Raw genomic sequence first — 14,400 nt, 5'->3', positions numbered from 1 at the left:
TCTTCCTCAGTGATGAAGACCTCTGTGAGTATGGACTCATCAGACCAGAAGAAAACCCGGCTGAAACTCAAGAAGTTCCTGACACGCCGACCCACCTACCAGGCCGTCCGAGACAAGGGCTACATCAAAGGTATTTGACCCCTACTTGTGCACGTGTCCGAATACGTGACAGCGTGTCCTCGCTCGCCTGCCGCTCTACAAGTAACCAGCAGGCAATGAATGTGTGCTTGGTGGTTCACAGATCAGGTGTTTGGCTGCAGTCTGACCAGTCTGTGCCAGCGGGAGACCACGTCGGTACCCAACTTTGTCACGATGTGTATCGACCATGTGGAGAACACCGGTATGAGCAGCGCCTTTCTCTACTTTTTGTAATTGACTACCTCATATAGCTCATACAGGTAATATTTATATACATTAATATTCACTTAAAAAAAACATTAAAAGGCGCACCTCAGGCCATTAACCACTTGTTGTTTTCCATTGCTTTTGTACTCTCTGTGAATTAGGGGTGCACTGGACAACATACACCCTAGTCCTTGACTGCACTATGTATCTGAATGTATTATTGATTATTAGTATTAAAATTATTAATATCATCATGTTTTAACTATGTTTAACCCTGGAACTGGATTACATTTCGTCCTTTCTGTGGACCTCAGGGAGATCAGCGGCCGCTAAAGCCTAGTTTATGCTTCTGCGTTTCCTGAAGGCCGCAAGGCTGCGATTGGTCTGCTAACTACATCCTTTACGGAGTCTCATGTTTCCGGTTTTATAGCATAATACCACCATTATTAAAACGGAGATTTTACGAGAGAACGGATCAGATTGAAGAACTTTTGTTGGAAGACATCTGTAAATATGACCACTTATACAACCCGTCATTGGCAGATTATAAGGACGCACGGACAGCCTCTGATTCATGGAGGGAGATCTCCACAAACGTCGGTTTGCCGGTCAAGGGGAACAAAGTTGTGGAGGAAAATACGGGACAAATGTGTCCTTGATCATTAGGTTAGATTCAACTTTATTGTCATTGCACAGGGTACAAGTACTGATGCAACGAAATGCGGAAAAGCAACAGTGGCGATGCACGGGGCAATAAAGTCTATGATAAATAAATAAACAAACCAACGACTTCCACACACAAAGACGTGACTCTCTAGGTCGTCTTCAACAAAAAACGTTACTCTGGAGGTGAATTGCTCTGCAACACACGCAAGACTTTTAGAACCATGAATTGAAACGAGCAATGTGCAAATGTGCAGACGCATGCGCCAGCCTTTAGGGATCAGCTAATGGGGATCCAGTTAATAAGCAAAACTGATCTAAACTGCTTGTTCCTCCTCACTGAGAGCAAAACACTTAACGAGATTACGACTCTTTGCTGTCCTGGCTCCTAAATGGTGGAACGAGCTCTCTGATCACACCAGGACCACAGAGAGCCTTTACTTCTTTTAAACTAAAGACACATCTCTTCAGACTCTACTGTGACTAAAAAGACTAACTTAAATTGTACTTCTAATGTCTCTTATCTATAGTAAGTTGTAAATTGGCTTTTTTGATGAAATTGCACTTTCTTGTTTCTTGCTCTTCTGAGTTTGTATCCATATGGTTGAAATGCACTTATTGTAAGTTGCTTTGGATAAAAGCGTCAGCTAAATGACATGTAATGTAATGCCTAATGCAGCAAATTAATTGTCAAAACTCCAGTATACAATGTATACGGCATAGAAATTCAGAATGGAATCCAATAGATTGGCTGCCTAGTGAACGATATCCGTTCCTGACATTAGAGTCGGCATCGGACCAATAGCCGTATCAAATTACAAATGAACTACAGCCGCAGCAGCGTTCTGCTTCGTTATGGTCCATCATCCAAAGAGCTGCTCTAACACACACATTGTTGTTGTGTGTAATGTGTGTTGGACATGCAAAGGTACTCATGGGGCTCTGTTCAGCCGGTCAGGAGTAGCGCTCACGGCTCCTCTCTTCCCCTACAGGCCTTGATGTGGACGGCTTATACAGAGTGAGCGGCAACCTGGCGGTGATCCAGAAGCTCCGCTTTGCTGTGAATCACGGTAGGAGTCTAGCAGCCCTCTACCTCACCACAAACATGCTTCCCATTGGTAGGACATTTTGAGACATCGTCTCTTTTGTTTGGCCTCCCCCATCAGATGAGACGGTGGATCTGAATGACAGCAAGTGGGAGGACATCCACGTCACCACCGGAGCTCTCAAGATGTTCTTCAGGGAGCTTCCTGAGCCCCTCTTCACATACGGATCCTTTGACGACTTTGTAGACGCCATCAGTGAGTGACTTGTTGTCAGATACACTATGACAACGCATAGAGCAAACCTTTACTTTAGGTCCCTACTGTGGCCACAAGATGGCGCTCTGCACATGTGTGTTCATCAACTGTTTCTCTGCTGCAGAGTGCTCCGACTACAAGCAGCGGGTCAACTCAATCCAAGATTTAATAAAGAAGTTGCCAAAACCCAACCACGACACAATGCAAGGTCTCTTCAAACACCTGCGCAGGTGAGAAGGGGCCATTGAGAATTTCTTAAATTTGTACAATGTGGAAGAACTACTTACAACAACATTAGTATATCCTCCTGTTTTATGCATCAGACCGATATTACTGACAGAATTTGAATTTAAGATTCGATCTTACCGTATGATTATACTTATGGCTGTTTATTTTAAATCTATGAATTAAGTGTGTTCTATTTATTTTTAGTCCTTTTCAAATATTTTTCTTTAAAAAATATCTATTTTATATATATATATATATATATATATATATATATATATATTTATTTATTTCATGTTGGTGTTATTTTTCATTCACAGTCATTACTTTCATTTGTATTTTGGCATAATTGTTTAATTGGGGGGAAAAAAGGGTTAAAATATGCAACATTTTAGAATGTCTCGAATCAACACCAGGTCTGATTTTCATTGGTAAGAAGCTATAACACAAAAAACCATAGCACTTTATCAACTCTTCACAACAACCGATAGAATGATATCAACGACAGAGAAGATGCTTGCTCGTGACATTTCTGACTTCCTTTTGAACCGGTTCTAAATATGGGAATAAATGCAGCTCTATAACCCGGACGGACACAGTCAATTCCTGCCCGGATCTCGACCCGACGATGTGACCAGTCTCGCCCTAGGCGCTCTCTGTCCAAAGTGAGGCTGCTCGTATCCACCATTAAACCTCAGCGTCTCCTTTGGAGCGAGCAGACCCAGAACTGCAGGTTCCCCCTTGTATCCTCAGCCCACTGCAGCCTACGGCTATATTGTACGTTCACGTTGACATTTGCCGAGGTTTCCCATTTGCATTTATATGGCGCCGTGTTTGCTGTAATTCAGTACCTATGAAGTGCTGTTTTCTCAGGGAAATTTATAGCGTGACATTCAGTGTATGAAGTTCTAGGCGGATTTAATCTTCTTTTTTTTCTCTTCCATGAATATGTTATTGTTGTGTGCATCTGCATGCAGGGATGTAGATTATATTTAAAAAGGCTATTATGCTCCAGCCTGGGGCGTTCGCTGGTGTTGGAAGTGTTTGTGAGTGAGCTCCATCTCGGGCCCTGAAGATGTGTGCGAGTGCCGCCACCTTGTTGTTTGTTCTTTTTCCAACATATAACCCCGAGTTGTCAAGCAATCCTAAAGCATTTGACACATTCCATCTTTAAACCTATTCTACTTCTCCCCCCAGGGTGATTGACCATGGCGAGGCCAACCGCATGACTACCCAGAGCGTGGCCATCGTGTTCGGTCCCACGCTGCTGCGGCCCGAGACGGAGACGGGCAACATTGCGGTCCACATGGTCTACCAGAACCAGATAGTGGAGCTCATCCTGCTCGAGTACGACAGCATCTTTGGCAGGTAGAGGACGGCCGCCTACGACGGGACGCCGGGCGTCTCTTCCTCCTCCTCCCCCTCTTTGTTTTTCTTCAACTGAACTGAACAATGCTGTGGACCAAGCGCATGGGAGAAGGAAGGAAACAAATCAGTTACTTTCATTCACAGTTGACAAAAAGTGTTGCACTTACAGAGGAGAAGAATAAAAGAGAAATTTAAAAAAAAGGTGTTACAGATTCCAGCCCTCTGCTCCAGTTGCTCCGCCCCCCAGCAGCAGGGGCGGAGCCACGCAGACAGTGTTTCAGAGTGATGGCGTGTACGTCCGTGTCATGTGATGGATTGGACTTTTCAGGTGTTTCTTTTTTCACATACACTGGATCCCTGTGGTCAGTAAGTAAAAGGCGGCAACCTTTGCCCCCTGAGGGGGGGCCCTCTTCATCATTTTGTGCTTATGTCTGTGATGTGGTTTCCCTATCAGGTGGAACAAAAAAAAGAATCATCAGTGTTACATTAACGGACTGTCTCTTTGGCACTTGGAGGAACTGAAGTTCTAGAGCAAGTTCCCCCCCAAACTAACCTTAGGCGACATCTTCAAACAGCCCCCCCACCCTAACCAGTGTTCACCATTAATCCTGTGATCTGAGGCCCTACAGTGGAGGACAACAAGCCCACGTGTGTGTGTGTGTGTGTGTGTGTGTGTGTGTGTGTGTGTGTGTGTCAGTTTGTGGATGTGTGTGAGTGAACTAAAGCCTTAGCGAAAGTGCCCTCATCTGGCGGCTTTGTGTCGTGTAGTCTAACGTGCTGTGGTGAAGTTTCTGTTAACGCTGCGGATGGAGATGGGGGAGGGGTCACTTGACTCCAGGAGGGTCATCATGCTCAACATCTCAACTTCTTGGCACTGCAACTTTACCACTTTTACATGAATTACCAATGTCCAACTGTTAGCTGGATGACCCTCACCCCCAACCCCCTCGAACTAATATTAGAAACGGTACTGAGAAAAATATATATATATTCATGAGGTGGACGTGTACGGGTTGGATTGCAAAGAAGAGCCTTTAAAAAAACAAAGCTTTCAAAAGCTTATGTACAGTCTCAGAAAGTAGTTGTTGAAATGTGTAGTGGTGACTGAGGTGTGTGTGCGTGTGTGTGTGCGAAAGATTTGTACATTTGAATTCCAACGTAACGACGCACAGGTGAAACCGAGCCGTGATCCACTGTTGTCTCTGAAGGTGACCCTGGAGTGTCTGCGCATGGTCAGCTGCACATTCTGAATGAACTGCTGTTTGTAAAACCGCTACGTCTAATAAAAGAGACAAACTAAACAAAGTGTGAGTTCTGTGGGAGCGGGCGGATGTAACTGAGCAATAAAGAGGTGAGTCTGCTGTTTAACCTTCAATCAACTCAAGCTCCACCTTTCCCTCGGCTTTAATTACTGAATGGAATTAATCTACTCAACGCCGATATCCCGCTTATTGAATTGAGTGATTAAGCTTTCACGTCTCAATCAATTATATTGCTACTGGTTAATTATGAAATGAGCCGCAGTATATTTCTGGAGATTTGTTCGATGCAGCACAGCCTCTGCTCCGCTCGGATTCCATTAAATCGGATCCCTCCTCTCTTTGAAGGCATTTTTTGTCATTACTCCTTAGGTCAACCCTGGCTGCAGACCTGAAGGCTGCGGATTAATTCATGTCTAATTAGGTAATTGCCTTGGTGCCAGTTTTGATTAAGAAGCGCAAGTGCTGAGCAGAGCTGAGCGAGGCAACACGTTACGGGTTTCACACTGCAGGTTGTGTTTGTGTGTTGGGATATCTGAAGCCCAAGCTTCTGGGGTATGTCAGTCCTACAACAAAAAAAGTGAAAATAAGAATTTAAAAGTCAGGAAAGGGGCTGTAGTTAAATATATGGGACAAATAAAATAGTGAGTGGAAATGTTCCTTAAGTCATTGGGAGGATGGACACAATATTGTGTTAGAAGCTTAATTGTCGAAGGTAAACCGTTTGATCCACAATGGAAATGTAGTACGTCAAACCATGTTATCATATGAAAGCTGAGACCTGAATCCGTGCAGAACCAGGAGACCATCCATTCATCCATCCATCCATTGTCAGACCGCTTATCCTGCACACAGGGTCGCGGGGGGGCTGGAGTCCATCCCAGCTAACTTCGGGCGATAGACAGGGTACACCCTGGATTGGTCGCCAGCCAATCGCAGGGCAGAACCAGGAGACACAACCTGATATTACCAATTTCACAGCTGATTGACATCCAGCAAATGAACAGAAACCAAAGTTTGTGTCTTTCCTGATGTAACATAGGCAGCCTTCTCCCCATGCCTGGCTCTCATAAAATCCATCCTTTATGCCGAGAATGTTTTACAAATACATCCAGGTTTTCTGTCAAAGCGCTGCTGCTGATTGGAACCACGTGGTTAATCTACTCCTTGCTTCAGCTTCGGTGACAGATGACAAATGCTACCCGTTGAACAGGGCGTGAGGCCCTCCCAGGACGGATCTGAGGGGGACCAGTTAACATCTCTACCCTCCTGCACACATGCCAATATGACCAAACTAATAAAACAGTGGTAAATGAACAGAGAAATTCAAACTAGTATCATCAAGACTTTCCCCTTGTCTGCGCTTTAGTAGGTTTCCACAGGTTCTCTTATGACCCACGAAGTCTTCAACCAAACTCCAGATTTGTTTCACATGTATTTACCACCACATGTCCTCCACCCCCTCTGATCGCAACCATTCCTCTTTGAAGTCATACTAAGCCCCCTCCATTTTCTTGCCTACGTGTTGATTTACAGCTACACATCGGGCTGTCGGGCTGTGCCTCTGTAGCTGCAGCTCTGTTTCGACAGATCGGACCACCTTGGATTCAACAAACTTTGTCCGAGGTTGTCAGCACTGAATCACATGCACCGTTGGAAACCACAGGCCGTTAAAACTGAGATGCAGAGTGGAGGGTTCCCAGTATTTCCAAATGAGAAAACAATTAGATCATTTCTATAATTCATGGGTGCGACCACAGCTCTGGCCCAGGGAGGCTTTTGAAGTGCTCCATATGCTCACGATGGTTTCCTGGCCCGACCTGCTCCGTGGAGGCTGAGGTGTGGGCAGGTAATGTGAACAAGCCATTATGGAGCATAAAAGATTTATGGGTCTTGCAGGTGGGCTGTCTGCAAAGTGTCTGGATGGGGAACAAAAAGGTTGGAGGTTTCTCTGGTAAGCACTCCTGCACATTACGCATTTCTTTTTACTTGTGAAAAAATCACTGGTCATCTAAGAGAACAGTTTCACTATAAAACAGTCATTGTGCTGAACCTGTGTAAATAAAGTTGTTATAAGTTATGGAGCAACATTTGCCGCCATTTGGAATCATGTTTGTGTCCACCTGGATGTAAATAGACCTACAACATTAACCCTTTTTTTGCTCTGTTTTTAGTCTCCACTATAGAAAAATATAGTAAAAATGGGAATAGTTGCACTATTAGCATTTTTACTTAAAACTGAAAGATGTTTTTGGATTTGTATCGTGGAAGGGGTGGCATGTGATATTTTTTTGGACTGCTTTAGTCGATACCCCGACCCAACCTAAATCAAAACAAACTGCTCCTCCAGCAACGTTAGTGAGGCCTCTTGCTACGCTGGTGCTACCTTCTGGTCTCTGATGACAACTGTGGCTCACAGTGAACCCTGTTCACTTAGCAGGCGATGTGTTGCCACCAACCTGGAGGCAGCAGATGGCTCAGCTGAGTCGGTGTGGGTTTCGGTCAGGTTACGATCCACGCATGCTGTTTAGTGCAGCCTGTGCGTTTAAGCAACCTGAGAGGGTCTCTAAAGTACTAGTTCATCCAAGTGTAATACAGCCACTGAGATGGTTGTGACATTGTGTTCTGTGGATTATGCGTGCAAAAGCTGACACTATTGAAAAATAGATACTTGGATTTGAGAAATGTTGGATCACGCAATTCCCCTAATGCAGTGGTTCCCAAACGTCTTCCATCAGGGCCCTTTTTCAGTGTATAGGAACATTGAAAAAATGGGTAATTCGTTCTTTGTTCTTCTTTATTATGTTTGTAAAATAAGTACATACCACTTCCTCTTTACATTTCGTAAAAATACTTTCAAGGGACAAATATGCCTTATTGAACTTTCTAGCTTTTACCTTTTTTCCGGCCGTTGTTGAGATGGTTGCGTTGCCATCTTATTGCAGCTTGCTACCAATCACATCTTTAATGTTGCTTGTTTTCGCTGTCTTTCTGATGCTGTGCGTCTCCTCCCCTTTGCTGCGCTCGTGCTCTTGTAAGATGAGCCGCTCTAGGGGGCGTGGTTTGAACACAGAAACTGTCAAGTCCTCATGTCGGTTTCGCCCCCCCACCCCCCCGCCCGTCGGCCCACCGTGCCCCCCTGGGGAGTTCCGCCCCCCACTGCCTTAATGCAACACCCGTCCAATATCGAAGCTCTTAAACCTGATCGGAGATCGCTTTTTCCTATATGTTTAAAAAGCTCCTTCACAGCTTTGTAGATGACGTAAGACTATTTAAAAAACCCATTCACCCATTCACACCCATTCATTCGCTGATGACCTGTATCCCAGCTGCCACCAATAACTAACATTCACACAAATGACAGTGCTCCCACTCGCCCTCAGTGATGCACCCCAGACTTGGTCTCATGGACTCATAGCACCCAAACTCCCATGTGTGCACACCATCAGAGGTGCATGCTAACCCTAACCACATACTGCCGATAGTCTGGGTAATGAAGCTTTTCCGGCACACTCACTTTCTTGCGGTCCCTTCTCCACATGATCAAAGATGGCGTGAGCACCTTCAAGCCTAACGTCGTGTGAAAGAAGAAGCGGGTCTGGTTGCACAAAATAACTCATTCACCTGCCGCGCTTCAATTCACCGTTCTCCTTTCCCCCCCACGTGTGCTGTCATAGCGGCGCCGCATGGCGGACTGGGCTCTCGCATGTATGGCAATGCTAAGTAAGCGTCTAAGTATTCCAAATGTCAGGCCGGCTCCTCGTCGTTATTAATGAGCTTCAGGCAGCAGGAGTGGATCATTTTCCATGGAAATTCAATGCATTTTAAATAGTGGATCAACATTCCAGGCCGGGATTTACATAAGGTAATTGCAGGACCCTGGAAGTACCTTGTTGCTGGCAATGGATTTTTTTTCTTCTCTCCTTACCTTCAGTAATAGAATCAAGTCCATTAAGTGGGCAATAAATACAAAGCCAACCCGTATGAGCGTCCCATGACAGATAAGGGCCCATCTCCAGCATATCTATTGGTTCACCCTTGGACAGATACAGCTACTGTTAGAGCAGATCCACATTAAAAGTGGGGTTGTCTCCCACTATGATGGAGTATTGGGGGCAGGCGGTGCTAGTTAGCGAAGAAGAAAACGGAGAGGCCGGGCCCCGCGTTGCACCTCTCCAAGGTGTCCAAGAATCACCTGAAGACATCTTTCTTGGCTTTGTTCAACTGGTGGTTTTGACATTTTTCCACCTCCCAGGATAGAATATTAACATTAAAAATGTCTGCCGCCCCCACCCCCCCCACACACCCTTCTGCCCAGGCCTAAGGTGGTAGTTAGCCTCTGTTGCTCCCTGACACGGCCTGCTCTGCAGCTCATTAGAGAAATGGGCTGAGCCGCCTGACTTCCATCCCCAGAGGACTCTGGGATTATGTGTTGGTGGCGGGTCATTTTTTTGCTGTTGTATGAGGATTGGAGGATGGGAGGGGGGGGGGGGGGGGGGGCATTAAGTGATGATTCCAAAACAGAGAGTGCTGATTATTTCTTTTGATTAAGACCGATGGAGGAAAGGAGTTGGGAAATAAGAGCAGCAGTGAAGCCATCCTCCAACCTGGATGGAGATGTGAGGTGGAGGTTGGCCGTGATAACAACTGACAGCGAGACAGACAGAACTAGGTGCTCTGATTAATATGAAGGTGGAGGGGGGGGCTCATTAGCACGATTGGCTCCGGAATCTGTTAGCTAACAGCACATGTATTCCCCCGGTGGAGCCTTTCTTCACCCAGGCTGTAATTAGGACATTTCTTGCGCGGCCTTTTCAACACAGCTGTCTGATTGGAGGAAAGGCCCAATGCGTAATTACAGTTGCCCTGGGCCCCGCCGCCGCCATGGGGGAAGGGGGGGGCTACCCTAAACAAATCACAAACAAGAATTTAATTAAAAGGATCAACAGCCCCACACTCGGTCGTGAGCTTTTCTGAAGCGGAGAGTAACTTTTCTCTCCCTCACCGCAGGTAGACCTTTTCCGGGGGAGGGCCGGACTACTTTGCCAGCTCTCTCATAAGCTCATTGGATTTGCTCCTGTGCCAGCGTCTTACTTAATTAGCTTGCACATTTTTACGGGCATAAATTGCTTTTACCTCACTGCCAACGGAGCACACCGCAAAGTGGGTCGATCATACATATTATGTTGATCTTCCTTGGCGCGGTTAAAGCCATACATTACGTTTGAATTTGTCGAGGAGCTGAGAGCCCCCGGCATAATTCCTCTTTGTTGTTCTGTCAGCGCTAATCTCTCCCCAGGGGTCTCGGCATCAGCTCTCTCTTTCTCTCCCGTCGCTGCCCCCAGATTGAATGAGTAAGGGGACGCAGGGATTGAGGCGAGCCAGGAGGGCACCCACACATCTCTCTGCCCCCCCCCCCTCCCCCTCCCCGCCGCGTAAACCTGCCTCCCACATCCCCCTCACTCCCTCACCAGCGAGCTTGGGGGCCTCAATTTGAGATTCTGCTGCCAAAGATTGAAAGCGTCACAAACTTTAAAGCTGCACTAATCTTCACATGACACTATTTCTGGTCAGACAAAGGGTTAACTGATTGTTTTTCAGCTTATTGTTTTGTTTTTTACCTGCGACTCTAATGTTTTGGTTGACTCCAAAAGCTCTAATCAAACCCCTTTCAGGCACTACTGTATCCGTTTGTTTTCAAAAAAACACTACATGCTTTAGGTGATCAGAGGTGTATGGTAACAAAAGACGTGGCTGTGTTGTACTTAAAGGGCTAGTGGGCTACTTCTCTAAGTAAACTTGTGAGTTTAGGGTCTCAAGCTCTAGTTTCAAGTCTTCTTCAATACAGCATTATGTTCATTTAGTAAATCATGGTCCACGTAGTCCAATAAACCATAAAGTGTATGCTTAGGACGGGCTCCCTGTGATTGGCAGGTTCCTGCCACTTCGTATAATGCTCAAACAATGGGTGGTGTCACAATGACTTGTCCACTTCTTATATACAGCATATAGTAAAAACAAAACAAAAAAACACATTCTCTACAGCCAGTGCCTGGTTTGTCGGTTCTGGGCGGCCGAAAAATAAAAAAAATAACTCAACACCAATCAGTTACATAGAATTCCATTGTCAATCCACAGATGGACAGGGCAAATGGCAAGAAAGGGGCCTATTCTACTTTTTATACTTAACACATGCTACCGAAAAGGATTTGGTGGTGGAGACCACAATCGGGCTAAAAGAGTAAATATTGGAACCATTCATCACAACAACAAATGATTTTCGTGCTCTGCGTCTGTGTGCCGAAAGCCGCGTTACCATATAACAGGTGATAATATAATAAAGTTCTGTTTACAGTTTGTTGTGCCTCCATAGTCTAAAATAAATTAAGTTTGCCCTGCTCTTTTTAATCCTGCTCTTCTGACGTAACAGTGTTTTATCAACAATATCATTCTTTTTATTTTTGAGTTGAGTATGCAAACCCCTGTGAGGATTTGAGACATTACAGCCTGGAAGCCTGTGCAGCTCGGTCTGCCTCTATCCACAGATCGCTGACGGCCATATGTATATATTTACATTTCTACACATCTTTGACATTTCTTCTTTGTGATCGCCCATCTGCATCCCCAAGAGAAGTGTCTTTTTTCCTATTTTAATAAACGTTGTGTCCACCTTCCACCCTGTCGTGTCTCTCCTCCCCACTAGGGGGGAGTGAAGAGCGCAGACTCACCCTCCTCTCCCCGACCCAGATGCCATCCTGCTCCATGCTGCGCTCTTTATTCTCCTTGATTTAACATCCCCAAAATCCACCCCCCCCCCCCTCCACACAGCAAAGGTAAAACAAACAGAGACACTTGGCTATTCAGCACATGGCGAATCTGCTCTGACAGCTTGTAAACACACAGACACAGACACACTCTTGCCATTGGTCCTCTCTGTCCCCTCTGCATTAGCATGGAAGTCATCCATATTGATGCTCCGTGATTCATGTGCTGCCGGCCTCTTTGTTTTTTTATTCTTGCGGGTAAAAGCGAGGGACCTCTTTACCCGGGCAAAGCTTTCTGGGGATCAGGGGGGGTGATTAAGGCGAGGGGAGATGGAGGAGTGGTTGACTGAGGACTCCTGGGTGGTGGGGGCGGAGGCAGGCAGGTTTGTAGCCCTGGTCCCTCCCGGTGATGAGGTGGAGCCTAATTGATTTGTCAATGTGGAGCCATCTGGCACAGAAAAGATGGGTGTCCAACCTGTTCTCTTTCCTGGGGGGGAGGGGGCATAAGGAGAGACGTGTTGGATTACACACACTCCCTCGGATTTTATGATATCTCCTTTCTCTTATATTGTTTCTCTGTTCACCTTGGTTGAGGACAAACTATGTCTTCCTCCACGTCTTCTTCTAGATCATTTACACCCATCCGGATTACTGGCTCGCCCCTCTCCTCCCCCGCTCCCACACTGATTATGCGGACAGAAGGCCTGGCGCAGCCCCCAGCTAGGCCTTGTGTCTTCGCCCTCACACTGGGGCCCCCGTCGGGGATCAAAAGGTTGGGAGTGCTGATGGACGCCGGCGCAGAAACGAAGCCTCCAGCGCCTTAATGACAAAAGCTTGAGGAAATGGGGACAGACCGAGACAGAAGGAGAGAACGGATGCTGCCCCACACAGATCAGTATCCCTCCTCATCAACCCCCCCCCCCCCCCCCCCCCTCTCTTCACTTAATTTCCCTCCCTAGCAAATATGTTAGACATACAAGGAATTTGACTTGCAGAGGTACAATTGACAACAAGACAGATGAGACAACATAGTGCAAGACGAATTTAAATTACATAAAGTTAAACATAAAAAGTTAAAAATGAAGTGCACCAGCGAACAGAAAGTGACACGTGAAAGAAACAAGTGTTTGTGTGCATGTGGAGTGTGAAGGGAATGACTGGTGGTAAGAGTCAGTCAGTGGGGGACCGCAAGTCCTAGAGGGACGGCAGATTGCAGCCGATCACCCTCTCTGCAGAGCGGATGAGGCGCTGCAACCTGTCCTTGTCCTTGGCTGTGGCTGCAGCGTTTGTCCTGTTTGTCCTGCAGCAGAGACGGGATGATCGTGTTGAAAGCAGAGCTGAAGTCCACAAACAGGATCCTGGGGAGTCCAGATGCTGGGGGATGTAGTGGAGGGAAGTGTTGACAGCATCGTCTACAGACCTGTAGACAATCTGTGTCCACCCTGTCACCCTTCCTCTGACTGGGAGGGTCATTTAGGATCATTCTAAAGGTTATGGTATAAAAAACAACTTGATCAGTACTGTCACTGCTGTGTGTTTTGAACATGAGAGCATGCATCACTACTGATGTGTGGAAGCCTCATAATTCATATTTTGGCTCTTTTCTCCACTTTTTGAGGAACACTGGGTGAGATGAGCCACCTTGGCATCCCCGGGGCGAAGTGATGTTGACTCCAAGTAAGAGTTTACATTTCTAGGTTCGTCCATGCAGATATTTTCTAAAATATACATTTTCAAACATGCGCCTGGCTCGAGTTTGCCACAGTGAGGGGGAAGTGAAGCTCAGGCAGAAATTGCTTTGGAAACAGAACAGGACGTGGAACCTTGGTGAGATGTACATTCCGAAATATGCACTTGTGAGTATTCGATCATTTCAAATACCTCCCGACAAACCACTCAGCTGGATGATTTGTTCTCTTTTCTTCAAAGCTGCACTGATAGATGCGGTGTGAATCCCTGTCAGACGTGTGTCGTAGCGGTGAACACTGGTGGAATGTAACTAAGTACATACACTCCAGAACTGTTCTACTAGAGGTACTTTCTATTAGGATGAAGGATGGGATGGTTAGGATTCGATCGATAACAGAACTGTTATCTACACTACTATATTTCTTCATACACTTAGTGATTCTTTTTCAATATATGTCTGGAATTTTTTTTTCATTTCTAAGAGTTGACATTGCCGAACTATTCCAACATGAAAACAAGTCTTTCTTTAGAAGACAAGCAGTTATACAATCTATAAATCCTTTGCAGTTAAATGTTAGATGTGATCCAAGCATCCATCGCCTCCAGGACCGACCGCTCCTTCAGAATCTCCACTGGCACCCCGTCCCACATCGGGTCCAATACACAGTCCTGCTCCCCACCCACAAAGCCCCCCCTCCGCACAAAGTGTTTGAGGCTTTCTGGCAGACGCATTGAGCCTTTTATGAACTGTTTCTATAAGTCAGCATTTGCTGCTGACTCAGGCCA

At 46.0% G+C, this 14,400-nt stretch overlaps 1 protein-coding gene across 4 annotated transcripts in view; it reads left to right on the top strand.

Moving 5' to 3' along the window:
- The window catches only part of arhgap12b (Rho GTPase activating protein 12b), a 43,482-nt gene extending 38,275 nt beyond the window's left edge, over nt 1-5,207 (top strand). For all 4 annotated transcript variants that reach the window (XM_040167185.2, XM_040167184.2, XM_040167183.2 and 1 more), the window contains 6 exons: nt 11-130; nt 242-340; nt 2,001-2,078; nt 2,175-2,309; nt 2,434-2,539; nt 3,732-5,207. In XM_040167185.2, the coding sequence (XP_040023119.2) occupies nt 11-130; nt 242-340; nt 2,001-2,078; nt 2,175-2,309; nt 2,434-2,539; nt 3,732-3,906 (713 nt within the window). In that variant the 3' untranslated portion in view covers nt 3,907-5,207. The remainder of the gene's footprint in view (nt 1-10; nt 131-241; nt 341-2,000; nt 2,079-2,174; nt 2,310-2,433; nt 2,540-3,731) is intronic.
- Nucleotides 5,208-14,400: the final 9,193 nt, after the last annotated feature.

The sequence above is a fragment of the Gasterosteus aculeatus genome, chromosome 21 (genome assembly GCF_964276395.1).
Source record: "Gasterosteus aculeatus chromosome 21, fGasAcu3.hap1.1, whole genome shotgun sequence".
NCBI lineage: Eukaryota > Metazoa > Chordata > Actinopteri > Perciformes > Gasterosteidae > Gasterosteus > Gasterosteus aculeatus.
The sequence above is the reverse complement of the archived record's forward strand: the minus strand, read 5'-3'. Positions and strand labels throughout refer to the sequence as shown.